The sequence below is a fragment of the Mesoplodon bidens genome (genome assembly GCF_964165515.1).
Source record: "Mesoplodon bidens genome assembly, chromosome: 8".
In the NCBI taxonomy this organism is placed as follows: Eukaryota; Metazoa; Chordata; class Mammalia; order Artiodactyla; family Ziphiidae; genus Mesoplodon; species Mesoplodon bidens.
The window spans coordinates 104,517,438-104,533,543 of NC_138165.1; the positions used below are offsets into that span (position 1 = coordinate 104,517,438).

General features: G+C 37.7%; 1 protein-coding gene across 17 annotated transcripts in view; it reads right to left on the bottom strand.

Annotated features, from left to right (window-relative positions):
• The window catches only part of TRIP12 (thyroid hormone receptor interactor 12), a 144,879-nt gene that overhangs the window by 16,886 nt on the left and 111,887 nt on the right, over nt 1-16,106 (bottom strand). For 12 of the 17 annotated variants that reach the window (XM_081243325.1, XM_081243324.1, XM_081243315.1 and 9 more), the window contains 13 exons: nt 14,048-14,255; nt 11,078-11,178; nt 10,680-10,854; nt 9,408-9,549; nt 8,356-8,547; nt 6,922-7,073; nt 5,263-5,435; nt 4,793-4,866; nt 4,512-4,711; nt 3,752-3,879; nt 2,270-2,421; nt 1,469-1,611; nt 235-391 (listed from right to left, as the gene is read on the bottom strand). In XM_081243325.1, coding sequence (XP_081099451.1) covers nt 235-391; nt 1,469-1,611; nt 2,270-2,421; nt 3,752-3,879; nt 4,512-4,711; nt 4,793-4,866; nt 5,263-5,435; nt 6,922-7,073; nt 8,356-8,547; nt 9,408-9,549; nt 10,680-10,854; nt 11,078-11,178; nt 14,048-14,255 — 1,997 coding nt within the window. The remainder of the gene's footprint in view (nt 1-234; nt 392-1,468; nt 1,612-2,269; nt 2,422-3,751; nt 3,880-4,511; nt 4,712-4,792; nt 4,867-5,262; nt 5,436-6,921; nt 7,074-8,355; nt 8,548-9,407; nt 9,550-10,679; nt 10,855-11,077; nt 11,179-14,047; nt 14,256-16,106) is intronic. The other 5 variants (XM_081243316.1, XM_081243328.1, XM_081243327.1 and 2 more) reach the window with 1 other exon arrangement.

Consider the following 16,106-nt stretch of genomic DNA (forward strand, 5'->3'; position numbering starts at 1 on the left):
TTACAGAAACCGGGGTGGGAGGGAAGGACTCTTACTGGAGAATAAAGAAGAATCCCAAGAGATCCCAAGAGACTGATAGGAAAATACGGCTAACACATACGATAAGAAGATAAGCAAAGAGATAACTGTGACTAAGATAAGCCTCTAAACCAATAGGGATAATCAGATGCATCACATTTCTAGTTTTCGCATTATCAGTATGACTTATCTTTAAATATTTTGGGAGAAACTTACTTTTTTTCTATCCAATCTAGGTGCAACTCTGCTATCTTGAGAATCAGACTGGTTGATTTCTGGGTTGGTATCAAGTAATCTTTGCATTGCTCGGTCCCGATCAAATGCAGTTACATAAAAAAGCATTTGCCGGGTATCAAAAGGGAAGAAAAACGGGCTGTAAAAAGATGTGATATAAATTTATTAACTGAATTAGAATCAGAAACCATTAAAAAACCCTGGCTTAGAAACAACTTTTGATATGATACAGATTAATACTTATAATGTAACCAATAAAAATGGTCTACTCAACTAATTTTGAAGAATTTTCATAATTCTTGCATGAAATTTCTAAGTGATCAAGTAATAATGCATTAAGTAGCCATTCACTATGGAATCTGAAATTCAACCATTAAAATCAAGTCCATCCAAGATCATCTTTAATCTCCCAATGACCTTCAGTAAGCATAACATGACTAGTGAAGGCGAAATTTTAAAATATAATCACCACCTCACCAGGTTGCCAACCCAGCCCATTCCACATACACACAAGTAATGGTTTCACTAAGTTCATGATTTTCCTCTTGGTTTTGGCATTTGTTACGTCACTCAGAACTGCCAAAGGCAGCTGGTTATTTTTAAAGAATGAACTCTGCAGTACCAAGGCCTTGCTGCCTCTTGACATATGATTTTGGTAGTTCTTGACACAGAGCTGTCCAGAGCATTTCCTATGATCATCTAAGCATTCAGCATCTATTCTGTACAACATGGGTAGCCACGCAAGGATGTGGGTAGCGTGACTAAAAAACTCCCGTTTAAAATGTTTCATTTTAATTCACCTAAATGTAAATACAGCTCCATGTGGCTGGTGGCTCCCGTATCCATCAGTGCAGTCCTATAGTCTTCCAAGAATGTAGGTCTGGACCCAAACAGGCTCAGAGAGAGAATCAACCAAACTCCACCTTTGGTGTCCAATTTTATGATGGAAGAAGGCTGAATCCCCTCACTAAAAATCCTTGTGTACTTCCCTATTTCATATATAAAGATACTATCAAGTAGACCTAGTGCCGGCCCCAGCTCATCTAGCCTGTTTGGATGCTGAAGCTACACTATTAAGCAAGCTATGATCAAAAACCACGTTAACTAAACACATTTAAATAGGTTTGCTAAAGACTATGTTTTTGTAACAAGATATATAAAGACCAACACAATGATAACACTCCCAAGCCCACCACTACAGAAGTGATTTTCTTACCAGGTTTTTCCTAGTTCAGTAAGCCATGTTGGGATGTTTCCCGTCATGATTACTAAAGGATCCTGAAGCTGCCTATTTGCTTTTGCTGTCAACTTACTGTTAATAAATTCACTAGTTGGGATAATCTCCTTGCACACTGCGTTCTGTAAAATGTTAAAAAAAAAAAGTCTATTATGTAGTAAAACATTAGGATTATATTCACTATCGTTTCCTTTATTCCCAAATGCACATGCAGAGTGCCGAGATTTCCCCTGCTGGTTTCCAACATACAGCTTCTCGTTGGTACGTCCCAACCTGAATGACAGCTTTCACAACGCACAGCTGAGACAGCCCAACCCCACGTGCCACGGACACAGCAGCGGACGCTTCATGCAGGGCCAGCTCCTTCACTCTTCCCTCCACTAGAGAAGTATCGAAGACTAGCATTCAACTTTCACTTGAATTTAATACACATCTTAAATAAATGAACTTTTAGCTAAAGGTACCTAAAGATTTTTTAATAAATTAATGTTCAATTTTTATGTGGTAGCTTAATTTTATAAATTATAGCTAGAGAATATTTACAAGTCTGCCAAGAGAACTAATCCAAGAACATAGGCCGGGGGAAAAGCCAGTGGGGGAGAAGTCCCCACTGCAGAGTATACTGCACTTCACTGGGCTAGGATCCGTGCTGTTCAGCTGAATCACTGTTTCTGTTTCTAGTACAACAGGAAACTGATCAAGCACTAGACAGAAACTAAGAAAAAACATGTAATGGACAACACATCAAGGAAAAGTTCGAAAGTAGGCAACATTACTCACATCATACAAGTAATACCAGTATCGACTGATGGCATGTAAAACTCTTAAAAGAAGAATCACATCTAACGAAGGGTCTTCAAAAGTTATATTTTCAGGTGGTGTGGGTATGAGGTAAACTTCTAAAGGATTTGATACTGACGGGCACACTCCATCTAGAGGGCAAAAGATCAAAGTCTGATCAAAGTGTTGATCAAAGTTAGAAAGGCAGAGTCAATGAACATCTCAACATGCCTCAAAACAGTAACCACGAGTGGTTAAGATTTAACGCTCGGTATCTTACTAGTAGAGTACTGATAGCTTGAACATTTTTCTTCCCTTTTTATCTCACAGATAAATCATCCAGGCTTAGGAAAATTTCACTTTCTCTCCCATACTCATACATTGTAAAGGAGAAAAACTGACTCCTTTGCATTTCTCCTTTATATCAGAAAATAACTAACAATAAAATGGCCAGAGAGGAGTAAAGAAAAGGTGTTTAAATTAAGTTCACTGTTACAGAAATTTCCTGGATTTTTTATATCCGGTTTAAAATGGCCATGTAAGATAAACAAATACTCCCAAGTTATAAATCCGATAAAAATAAGATTTGGTTATTTAATCCAAGACTTAGGACATGATAGACTGTGATAGTTTCCAAGTAGGATCCGCAATTCCTTTGTTCTTAGATCTCATAAAGTAATAGCATTAAAAAAAAGGAGAGATTGAAACTGTTGCCATTTACTTCTACCAAGCAAAGAAATTAAAAACCACAACACTACCTCTGCATAAAAGGGCAACTGTTTTAATACCAAAAACATAGAAAACAAGTATCTCAAACACCCTTTTATATAGAAAAAACTGAGTTTTATGAAAAACAAAGTTGCTACAATGCCCTTACTTCTGTGAACCAGGGAAATTTTCATCAACAACACCAGTGTTTGGAAATCCCTAATAGGGGCTGGTCCCCAAGGAACGCAGCCTATTGGTAAGGCACTGTTACCATCTTATAAAAAAGAAAGGGAGGAAATGAGCAAAGTTAGACTGGAAGGAAATACTACAAAGGAAGGTAAGTCAATTGGGAGATTTTACTACTTTCTGTAGTCGTTTTATAACCTAGCAAAACTTTTTATTCCTTCTGTAATTGGTGGATCACACTATTATAATGAATAACAATAAAAATTAAGGGTCAACCTGCCAATGTCCAGCCTCTTCTTTAGTGCATATGTTCTACTAATGAAATTTGTTTTTGCTTTCATAAAAACATGAATTCTTCATGGAAAGGATGGTAAGTTTTCCCCCAAATTCTTTCAAGATAACTTTCCACTTTCTAGACATTAAAGCCAAGGGTTCAATTAAAAGCAGCCAAGCGTCTGTAGTAATTCATATTTTTATAAATTATATTAAAAGATTTTACTACTAGACATAAATCACTCCGTCAAAACCTTCAAGACAGGAAGACTACTGCCCCATGGCGATCTCCTCGCCCCTCTAGACATCACTTACCGTTCCACAGCTCATCGTGCTTTTTTGCATTTCTAGGGGAAGTTTTTGTTGGAGCTGTTTGGGCTCTTCCTCTTTTACCACCAACACAATCTTTATTGCTTTCTTCATCCTCTCTCACGGGTTTGTACCTAAAGTAATAAGAGTATGTAAACCCAAAGTAGATTTTAAAATGGCAAATTATTCTGCAAGGCGAAGTGCAAGCCACAGACACCACAGAGTTACCAGAACAACTCTCTGAGGGCTATCCTCTCTCTCCCTAGTTGTGGATTTGGAGAACTGCCAATGGGACTGCTTCCTAGAAAAGATCACCTAGGAGGGGCCACCTGAGAAATTCCAGGGGGTGGCTCTGAGAAGAATCACCCTGTTTAAATAAGTAGTAGACATTCACCAACAATGCAGGAAGCTGCATCCAAATGCCTCTAAGGGCTCAGAGATGCCAAACTTCATACTACCTAAAGGAACATCATCTTATGGAGACATTTTTGCTTTATTTAAACACTTGAAATGAAGCTACTAGAAAAGTAGGTGCAAATTATGATTTATCGCCCAAACACATTTTCAAGTAGATTTAATGAGGAAGCTAAATACACACACACACACACACACACAAGATGGAACATTTGAAGAGGCTTTTAACAATAAAACATAGAATTTAGAGTCTCCTCTCTCCTTATGCAAGCCAGCCAGTAACAGGAACTCCAAAACACATAAACAGTATCAATGTTGATGAAAAACCAAACAAAATCATTTTCAGACTTGCCATATTGTATGAGTTTTCGTCCAAATACCAGCTCTTCCTAGAGGATTGCTCTCATCATCCGTGGATTCCCGTTCATCTTCGGCCTGTATACTGAACTGTCGTACTGCCTGATACACAGTCATGTTATATGGTAGTAAATGTTCTCCGATGTAAAACTGTAGCCTGTGTCGTACATTTCCTGAATTTAAGAATTGAGCAGCCTAAACAAAGCAAAACAAAATCCATTGAAGCTACAGGCCCTGAACTTTACACATTAAAACTTGGTAAGAACAGCACCTTACCAGAGACTCGTCTATTTCCTCATCAGAGCCATCATCGTCACTGTCTTCATCATCTTCTCTTACTCTTCCATACCCTAAGGACCCAAGAAGTCTGTTAAACTCCTAGCAATTTCATGTGGCAAAGAAAAGCCTATATATACTGGTTAAACTAACATATTCCTAGAAAAACATGTGTATTACATTTTGATCTACAAAGCAGAAAGATTAAGAAAACTGTCAGATACAAAATGTGATTTCTATTACATTCCACCAGGATAAAGTAACTCATCACCCAATCAACCAAGTAAGTAGTCAATCCCTACAAAATTTAACATTTCTACATACTACATATAAAATAAATGATGAGTACACAAGTTCCTGATGCTAGGTTTTGACAGAAGCAGCAATAGGGAAGTACTTTATATACCCCTTAATATTAATTTCATCCCAAATGTACATATAAACACACAATATACATGCACAGAAAGTACCTCTAACTACAAGGTATCTCTCGATAGCTTGCACCAAAGCCAGAGGGTCAATCTTGACAGGTCCACCCTTCCACTGCTTCACATTTGCACAGTCTGGATGTCTTTGTAACTGGCATTTTAACTGATGTGTGTTGAAAAATTTTAAAGCCTGTGATCCTCTGTTGAGAGAAAAGCTCAAGATAATTTGTGAAAAAAAAGTTATTCTATTATTTTCAAAACCAACATACACTAACTAAAATAAAAGCAAGATAATACAAACGCTGCATTTTTCTTGAGACACAAAGTAGCACTTACCAGTTCTGTATATACTAAAGCCAGCAATTCCAAGTTATTGGAAAAAACTTTTTATGATAAAATAAGAAATAAAAGAGGATGTGTACGCATGCATATGAAAACGTTAAATCAACTTTCCATCTCTGTCCCACCATGAATCTATGTAAGCGGAAATACCTCACCGTCGAGATTTAATTACTTCCGCAGGATAAAAATTCCTGAACCATTTGGGCATGCCCACTTCTGCAATATTTTGCCATTGCCTACTAAATCCTATTTATTTAAAAACAAACAACAAACCCTCTCATTTTTGCTTTCAAAGATTTCAGCTACAAAATTACTTTAAAAACTAACCTTTAAATTTTACTTTGCTATAGTCTTTTGAGTGCAGCAGTTTAATAGCTATACCAGTCTAGATCTGGTAATGATATTCAACTGCTCATTTCTGAAAAGGTCTGGCAAGAGTTAAGACGAGTTTAAAATGCAGTTATCTACAAGGTTCCATAATGCATGCAAACAGGGGTATGGGAAAGAATATTCCATTATATTGATACGTACATATGTAAACATACATATTTTACACAAATTTAGATAAAAATGAAAAACACTACGGTTTTCTCAAATATATTTGAAAGTGTCCCTTTATTTCATAAAAATCTTCCAGGACAGTTTAATAATCAAAATTAAATACCACTCTCTACATTAAATTTCAAAGCAGAAAAAAACCTAGTCCACACTGATCACTTCATTATTCAATAATGCATACTGTTTTAATTCAGTCAGCATTTTAAATGTCTTTAAAACACACCAGACTGTGTTTTGTAAAACCAAACTACTTTTTAAAATTTTCTAGGCTGCTAGTCATAATATTCCAGGAAGCATGTAACATTCTGTAAGAACACAACAATGAACTTAATGAATTCTTTCTGTAGCACCTCATGAGTCCTCTAAAACTACTATATCATGGAAAAAAATAAACTTATTTGATAAAGCCCATCAAAATGCAAAGTTTTTGCAAAACCACTTAGATCACATATGAAATCACATTATTGCACAGGAAGTAAACATTTTATTATCCGTATCTACAAACTTCTTGGAGAAAAGCTTTATATATTAAAGTACATCAATTTAAGGAAAACTAAGCCTATGACAACTTGCCAGCACAAGCTGGTTTTATATTTTCAAAACATCATGTTTAAGATACGGGGTACGACTTTAGGGATAAAAATTATTTGATTCACACTTTAGAGTATTTAATTTCTGCGGTCCTTATAGATGAATGTGCTTTGAGCAGACCAAGATGTCACTAGACCTCTTGCCACCTTACCTCAACAAAATTAAGCATAAAGTCCAATGGCAAGGGCACACCTAGGCAATGATCCTTACCTGCCTCCTGTGCCATTTCCACTCGGGAAGTCATGCACTTTGACTGGAAATTGTTCCATCTGGCTGAGGCAGTTGTTCATCTTGTGAACTAATGCCAACAAAGGTGCATTACCCACTGGCTCTACTCTTCCAAGGGGCTCCTCTCCAGGAAGCTGAAGTTATAAATAAACCAATAGGTTAAGCAAGGCCTCATGAAAATGGAACGCTCAACAAGAAAATTTAATAGGTAGTTTTACAAGAGATCTGATCTAGTGTACCTTTTTTGATGGATTTGGTTAGAACAGTGTTTCCAAAGAAATTATTTCAAGAAAGACATCCTTTCTGTATAGGCCCACAATCCCATATTCACAATTCCTAAGTCCAAAAGGCTTGAAAACACAACTCATTTAGTGGCAAAACCTGACTCAGACAGACACAAGGCCATTTGGAGTCTTTATTCAACCTGTATTTAGTAGGAATAGTCATATGTTTTGCTACAAAAATATTTAATGTGTACAAAGTACTGTTCAGAATCCACTGGGGATATATCAGGTAATACATGCTGTATATAATGTATGGTAGAACTCGTGAAACCCACCCAGCCCCAAGGAGTTGCAGATAAGAGATTACAGACCTGTACATAATTTTAAGCATGGTATAAAACTATATCCAATATTGCTACACATCTAATGATTCTCAAATAAACATCAATTCTGCTTTAGGTAGCCGCACAAGTTAAAATAATACAAGCAATGCCTGCAAACACTGAAAAGACATGGTGACACAGTTTCACACAGGAGACTTGTCCTGAGCCCTATTACACAGCTGAACCAGAGAACCTTCCCTAGGGATGCCTTCTCTTAAGCCATTATGAACAAGTAGAGTGATGTTGAGTCAACAGTGTCCAGGTTACTCTCTTGCTCTCACTCACTGAGGGTGAAGGAAGTGAAGCTGCTCCGTGGCTTCTGGTCTCATAATCCACATTATAAGTGGTGATTAAGTACTCTTCAATGATATTGTTAGTTCTGTGTTTTACATACAAAATAGAAATGTATTTGTCTACTCTATCTTATGTCTATAGCTACATTATGTCTACTGTATTTCCCTTAAAAAATATACTGCAAACTGCAATATGTTTAAAAACAGATATTGAGAATAAAATACATTCACAAGTGAGAGACTACTATTAATGGCTTGCCTGACAGAAAAACAAAGACTCAAGATTCATCAACCACAGAACAGGCCCTTACTTCAAGTCACCATTTTGTTGTTTTACTATTTACCTGACGTATAAAAGACCAACGAATCCAACTGTGTATAATAAGCAAGCTAAAAACTTTACCTCAATATCTTGACCAAAAACTACTCAAAATTACTACTGGGATGAAAATAGACACACTACTGAACAATGACGCTTAAAGTAAGACACACAGGCATTATTATTAGATAACTTACTGGAGAAGAAAAAAATACATGAAGGAATCTCTTTAATCTGATCTCTCTGCTCACAGCATCCTTTTCGCTTTTAGATGTCAAATAAAGCAACAGCTGCTTCACAAATCCACTATGTTGGATTTCAAATGACGAAACATCTGACTCTGAGACTATGCTACGGATTTCTACAAGGCACTCAGCTCCACCATCCACCTGAAAGAGTTGAAAACAATACATACTGATTTAGACAGCCTTTACTAAATGCACAATTCACATTTCCCCAAAAGCACTGGCTACTTTCTGAACACCTGTGAAAAAGAAGGCAGGGGCAGAGGGTGCATTCTTGGTAGAGCTTTGAAAAGTAACATCTTACCTACACACACATTCACAAAATGTTACTACTTCATGACAGAAAACCAGTACCCATACTAACATTAAAACAAAAACAAAAACCTTCATATTCAACCAATGGAGTTGTGTTAAAAAATTTTAAAAAAGACAAAGGATGAGAATACAAATGGAGGAATAGAGCTACAATACCAAAATGAAAGGAGATACAACAAGAGTCCAAGGTATGGCTTTATATTAGCACATTTAAAGTATGAATGAAACAGACAATTTCTTGGAAAACATGTACTACTCATATTGCTCCAAGTATATCAGAAATGCAAACAGAGTCAGATGAAACACAAAAGGCTTAGTTAGTTATTACATCTCTACCCTCTCTGAGTACTCTCATGCCACAGGTAAAGAGGGGTTAAGGAAGGTCTTCTCAATGCTAACACCTGTAGCTGAAGAGGACTGAGAGAAGAGACGTGCTTGAGGGACATTTCTGAAGTCTCTTCATTTGTCAAGAAATAAGGGAGGTGAAGGAAAGAAAGTCAAAGACCAGATGTCTAGCCCATCTAATGATAAAATGATGCACGAAAAGTCAAGGGACAAGTTAAAGAAATGTCAGCACCAGAGGTACATGTCTGGCTAAAAAGCTAGAGTCACCAAGGAAAGGAAGAGCAGGATGGAAGAGACGCCGGAAGAGACAAAAGAGAGCCAGCCAGATGCACCAGTCACAGTACCTGGAGGTTGAGTTGTTCGGTTGCAGCACAAAGTCTCTGAAGGACATTCAATGCAGGGTTGCTTCCATCCATGTTCTCAGAACTGAAATAACGCTCTACAAATTTATGCGCCTGCTCTTTAATCCAACCTTTGATTTTTTCTCTGCCAGAAGGAAAAAGATATTAAAGTCTCAGTGTACACAGAAAGGATTTCAATTATAACTTCTGGTCAAAGGCAAATAGTTGCTACATTTAAAATCCTTTTTGGCCTATGCTTATAGACTAGTAAATTCAGATTCCACATTAACCCAATTAAGTTTCAGTTTGAAAGTGGGCTAAGATATACCTAGAGAAATGCACAGGTACTTAAAATACATTTCAGGTCATTACATGAAGACCAAAGAAACAGTTCTAACTTCTAGGGACGCTACAACCTAAGAGTTTCCTGAGTGTTCACCTGAAAGCAATTTTACATGACTATTCTCTAAGGTACAGACATCTCTGCACTGTCCTTTATTTATGTTCCCTGGAGAGCTGAAGTAAAGAACTATACACAAGCAACATCCACCTGTTAGGTGCACAATTATTTATGACAGCTGAGACCTCGCTGTTTAAATTACGAATTCTGATGGCTTCAGAAATATATTTGCTTAATTATTTTTATTAACTGAAGTTCAGAACCACCAACCAACCAAAGCAATCAACCAAACAAAAAGAACTTCCTTGTTTTCCCAATGGAATTTGATTTTTTAAAATTTCTTATTTGCAGAAGAAGTACTCCTTGCTGGTATGTTACATCCAGAGCCAAAAGACAAAACAATCCTTAGAATTTTAAAGAAATAATTTTTTAAAGCCATAAACTGGTGTGAAACAGTTTAACTGACAGAATTCTAAGTTTCCAAAAAAGGGCTCTGCTCTAAGAGCCTTACCTCTTAGGAGGGTTATCATAAAAGAGCGCGCACGTATGTGTACAGAAAATACGCCGGCTTTCCTTTTCCAGAACAGAACTAAAGGACAGCTTCAATGGGAAACCTATTTGTTTGGCTCTGAACATACACAACTCCCAAGTAGACACGTTGAAAGGAATTTTAAAATGTGAGACTGGAACGCAGGGCAAAGCCAGACACAGGGTTCAAGAATTGAGAATCGGCTCCATCCTTGAGCTATGCCACCTCTGAGCATAAATTAAAGGTCTGTGTCCATGTTTCATTTCCATATAATAAATATGCTGACCGAAAAATGGGAAGTTTTTCTGACCTGAGAACAGAGGTGACACAGAACCCCCCACCTTACCTGTTATTGGATATGGTGTCCTTTGAGGCGGCCCTGGCAAGACCACTAACTCCCGCAGCTCGGGCCGGTTCAATGTTGTTGCTGTGAGACTGTGCGCTTAACCTTCCCCACGTTTTTGGATTCAAGCTTGCCAGGAAAGAAGATTTAGGTGACTGAGTAGTGGTGGGGCTTTTAGCTATGAAAAGAGAATGATGATTAAATCGTTTCAGTGCAGTCGATGAAAACCAACTGAATTTTAAGATCCCCACTCTTAATAAATTAGCTAAAAGAACTAAGAACACTGGGAATTCAGGAAGCTCAGGCATGCTTCAGAGCTCTCAGCAATCTTAATGACGCATGTACCCTTAACTGCTACCACCTTTCCCTTTGCTGCCTCATAGTTTCATCACAAAAATTACCTTGATTGTCTACTTTGTCATCATCTCTTGGAGGTGAGTACTTTGGCCTTCTTGATCCTCGTTTTGGCAGTCGTTTTCTCTTTAGAACATCACTTAATCGACTGTCACATGGGAAAACATGGGATAAGTTGAGCACTTACCATGATTTAGTATCATCACTCATTTAAAAGCAAGCGAAAATGGCAGAATATTGTTATAACAGGGTATTTTTCATTTAGTGATTATTTAATGCCAACTCTGCACCGATGTTCTAGAAGTGTACAGACACAGAAAATGATTAGTTCAGAAAATAGCTAGCTATTTGACTATACTGAACTACTAAAAAGGAAACCAGGGACTTCCCTGGTGGTGCAGTGGTTAAGAATCCGCCTGCCAATGCAGGGGACACGGGTTTGAGCCCTAGTCCGGGAAGACCCCACAGGCGTGGAGCAACTAAGCCCGTGAGCCACAACTACTGAAGCCCACGTGCCTAGAGCCCGAGCTCTGCAACAAGAGAAGCCACCACAACGAGAAGCCCACGTGCCACACTGAAGAGTAGCCCCTGCTCGCCGCAACTAGAGAAAGCCTGCGCACAGCAACGAAGACCCAACGCAGCCAAATATAAATAAATAAATTTAATAAAAAATTAATTAATTAAAAAAAAGAAAACCAAATAGAATATCTCATTAATCCTGTGTTAAAGTCCATTATTAAATGCAGTACATACATAAAGCACAGGAAACAAATATGCAACGCATAAACTAGAAAAGGAATATGTTAAATCTGAGTACCTTATTTCTTCCCCAACCTAAATGACAATAAGTAAAATATACATAGCATTAAGTGTTAATATTATCAAAATACTTTCCAATACTACCCAAAGGAATTTCATGGTGTGTGATGGCAATTACATCCTAAATGAATGCATTTATAAGTACTTTTTAAAAAAATTCAAATTATCTGTAAACAAATGTGGCAAGTGATAGTCTGAGTAGCCTATTTTGAATTAGAATATATGAAACAGAACGTATGTAGCCTTTGTGTACTATTTTCACTATCTTTTTTTTTTTTTCCAAATGAATGTCCAAATTGTAGGTTCTTTTTTTTTTTTTTTTTTTTAATTTTATTTATTTATGGCTGTGTTGGGTCTTCGTTTCTGTGCGAGGGCTTTCTCTAGTTGTGGCAAGCGGGGTCCACTCTTCATTGTGGTGCGCGGGCCTCTCACCATCGCGGCCTCTCTTGTTGCGGAGCACAGGCTCCAGACGCGCAGGCTCAGTAATTGTGGCTCACGGGCCTAGTTGCTCCACGGCATGTGGGATCTTCCCAGACCAGGGCTCGAACCCGTGTCCCCTGCATTGGCAGGCAGATTCTCAACCACTGCGCCACCAGGGAAGCCCTATTTTCACTATCTTTAACAACACTAGAAATAGTTTAAAATATCATTCTTCAAATAACAAAGCTACATAAAGTGGGGAAGATGAAAAAAAGTTCTGCTTCAGTTGGTCTATGACCCAAGTAAGAAAAAGTTTGAAAAAAATATTTAAAGTCTTCCAACATCTGACATGTCTACTGAAAACACTTAATAGTGTGATCAATATACCTGACAATCAGGACAAGTGAAGTTTCAAAGAATAAACTTAAAATTAAACAATTCCACCTTTACAAATTTATATAAACTTCTCATTTAAAACCATATTAGAAGAGAAAGGAATCACTTAAAACTCTGCAAGTATTTTAAGAAAAAGGTCCTTTCCTCTTTCTTTAAGAGTATCAACTGTCAGAACCTATAATCATATAGGTTCTTTGCACTGCATATTTGTTTCATATACTTTATGTATGTAGCTCAGAAATACGGCATTTGTCTGAGCTGCAGCATATTTTACCAAGTGCCTGTGCTATTATAAAGTATTGGGCTGGCCAGAAAGTTCGTTCGGATTTTCCCGCAACATCTGCAATGACTTAAGGTTACTGCAGCAGCTGGGGGAGGGAGCGGGGCTCGGGAGGAAGCAGAGGGGCAGGCAAGGCTGGGAAGGAAAATGGCAAGATAATGCAACTTGAAAACAGTGGAGGTGGAGGGTCTCTGGCATTCTCAAACTCCTTGGACTGTGCCCACTACATGGTACCACTTATACCCAGCAGCTTCCTAAAATTAACGGTCACTGTGCCAGAAGTCACAGAATTGCCAAAATTCATATTTAAACCAGGGTGGACAACTGCCACCAAGGGGCACCAAAGGCAGCTGAGATTCTGAGTGGGCTAGCTTCACAGGACAATGCTACCTTGCAGTTTATAAGATTAAATTTTTGGACCCCACTTATTAAGTATAATGTTTTACCAAGATCTCTACTTTTCAGCTTACATCAAAGAAACAAAAACACTTTTAGAGTGTGACTTGTTTCAACACAACAAAATGAAAACCAACACGAGGGTTTGGTAATGTTCTCAGCAGCACAGTACGACAAAGGAATTAAAAAAGAGGTGGAAGCAGAGAACTTAGAACTCTCATTTGCCTTTATTAACAGCAAAAGTTCCCATATGCCAATTAGAGATAAATGGGAAATCGGGATCTTTTTCCTTTACAGTCTAAAAATTCCGATTTTTAATATTTTTCACTATATTTAATATCTGGATATCTTAAAGCTGGTATGTATGCTGCAATATAGTAAATAATCGCAAGATTATGGAATCAGAAATGAGGGCTCAAATCCCGCATCTGTAAAATAAGTACATGACACTATACCAGTCACTTAGCTTCTCTGAGCCTTAGTTCCCTTGTATGGAAACACCATGTATCTCTTGTGGTTCCTAAACATGGCTCAATACAACAGGTTTCTTCCCATTCCCATTAAATATCTAACACAATATACATGGAAAAATAGAAAACGTACACTCTCCATAATATTTTACCATTTACTTCCCTGTGTGAGTCTCAGGTACCAGGGCAGAGTAAAAGGCAAAGAGCACAAAAATCATTGCAAAACTCTGACTTACCCTTGAGGGCTCAGATCTAAAGAATCATCTCTGCTGTGCTGCAAGCTGGGGGACCCCAAGTCAGCTGAGGCGTTAGTGGCAGCCGTGGCTGTTCCACTGCTGACAGACGTCGTGGACCCCAAGGATCCTGACCCATTCGTACATGCCTTTGGTGGACTTGTCAACAATGATTCCGATTCTGCTAAGTGTTTTACTTGATGCATTACACCTTTACAGAGCAGAGATTAAAGAGAGTATGTGTTAATCAGGACCACCTCCCCAGCATTATTATAAGATCCCTAAATGCTAACACAGATTCACAAGGAATGAATAAAAAGTACCCGGCAAATAGGAAAATAATTTTAGGTGCCAGTCTTCAACTTGACTCCAAAGAAAAGTAGTAGGCAAATTCAAAATTAAAGAAAAGATATTTATACCGACTGTCTGCCAATACTCAAAACCCGAGTGTAGGATACGTAATAGGGTCACATGTAAATTCCTACTGGAAATTTAAAATACCCTTTATAAAAACAATAAGCAATTACAGAAATGCAGTGCACCTGTGGCTTGATAGCCAGAAGGAAGAAAAAGACCTACAGTCATTAACTTCAAATACTACAATGAGATAAGATCACAGTAACACTACTGCCAAAAAAAGAGAACACCAGCTATTGAAGGATGGTGATTTTCACATCCTTGGAGGTGTATGAGGAGAAATGAACAGTAACTTATAAGGCAGGGTTTATATTTGGGGTTGGACTGTGGGAAGATGTACATGAGAGGAGGGGGGAATATAAAGGTGTGTGTCTGAATATCGGTATGTAAACTATATGCAAATCTGTGTGTCTGAATGTATGTGAGTGCATGTTCACACAATCACATTTTTCTGGGGAAGAGTTCAGAGCTTTCCATCAGATTCTTTTTATTAAAAAAAAAGTCTGAATGAATTCAAACTTCAGGCATTCGTTCCACAAGTATTATTTGCAGCAATCATATGCCAGACTGTGTGCTAGGCACTAAGGATATGGCCATGGCTAAGGAAAATGGATTCAGGGCACTTATTAACTAATGAGAAAGATACATTTAACCAGAAACTACAAATAAAGAGTGAACTGCTTATGAAAAAGAAAATACAGTGCTGCTGGAGCATACAATCGGGAGATGTAACAATCTAGAAGGCAGGCTAGATCTTTAGGAGTAAGTGACATTTAAGTGGAACCTGAAACAACAGTGAGACAAGCCAGATGCAAAGGGGTAGAACCAATCTACGTTCCTCCATAAACTTCATAATGTATATGCTATATAAATATTTGGGGGTGGGAAATTCAACCTGACGGCATAGTTAATTCTACCAAAGTTTTAAAAAAAAATCATTGGGAAAAAAGACCGATTCTGATACGCTTCCAAATCAGAAAGCACCTAAAAGCAAACAACAACAAAAACAGAATACCAAAAACAAAATACAGAATGCAAAATACAAGATAATCTAAGGCTAAAAATAAGAATACATACCAGGCATTTATGTGAGCACAGAAAACCTGATTTGTTAACCACAGTTATCATCTCTGGGAAATGGAGAGAGTTTGCCTTCTATTTCACATAAATGTGTAGTGCTGGATTTTTTTTGAAAACTCACTGCTATTTGAACAGAGCTAATAAGAAACAGTGAAAACTTCTTCCCATTTGATTCAATACTATTACACTAGCATGTCTGTTACATTCTCAAGATGTAAAGAGAAATGAATCAAGCATAAGAAAAGGCGATCAAAAGAATGGAAAACAGATCATATGCATAAAGAACCAGGATTGTTTCTAAGACTGAAGATAAAGTATTACGTGAGGGGAAAACACCATCATTTTCTGCATCCTCACAAGACCACAGTAACCTAATAGACCAAAAAGACCCATAAAGAGATTTCTGTTGATGAGAAGGAGCTTCTAATATCTTGGCAGGTTTAAAAAGAATAAAACACCCAAATGAGCGATACAGTTTCATCTTTGAGGTCTTCAAGAAAAGAATGGAAAAGTACCATGTCCCCTAGGCTGATTTTGACATTGAAATTCCTCAAATTAGAGGACT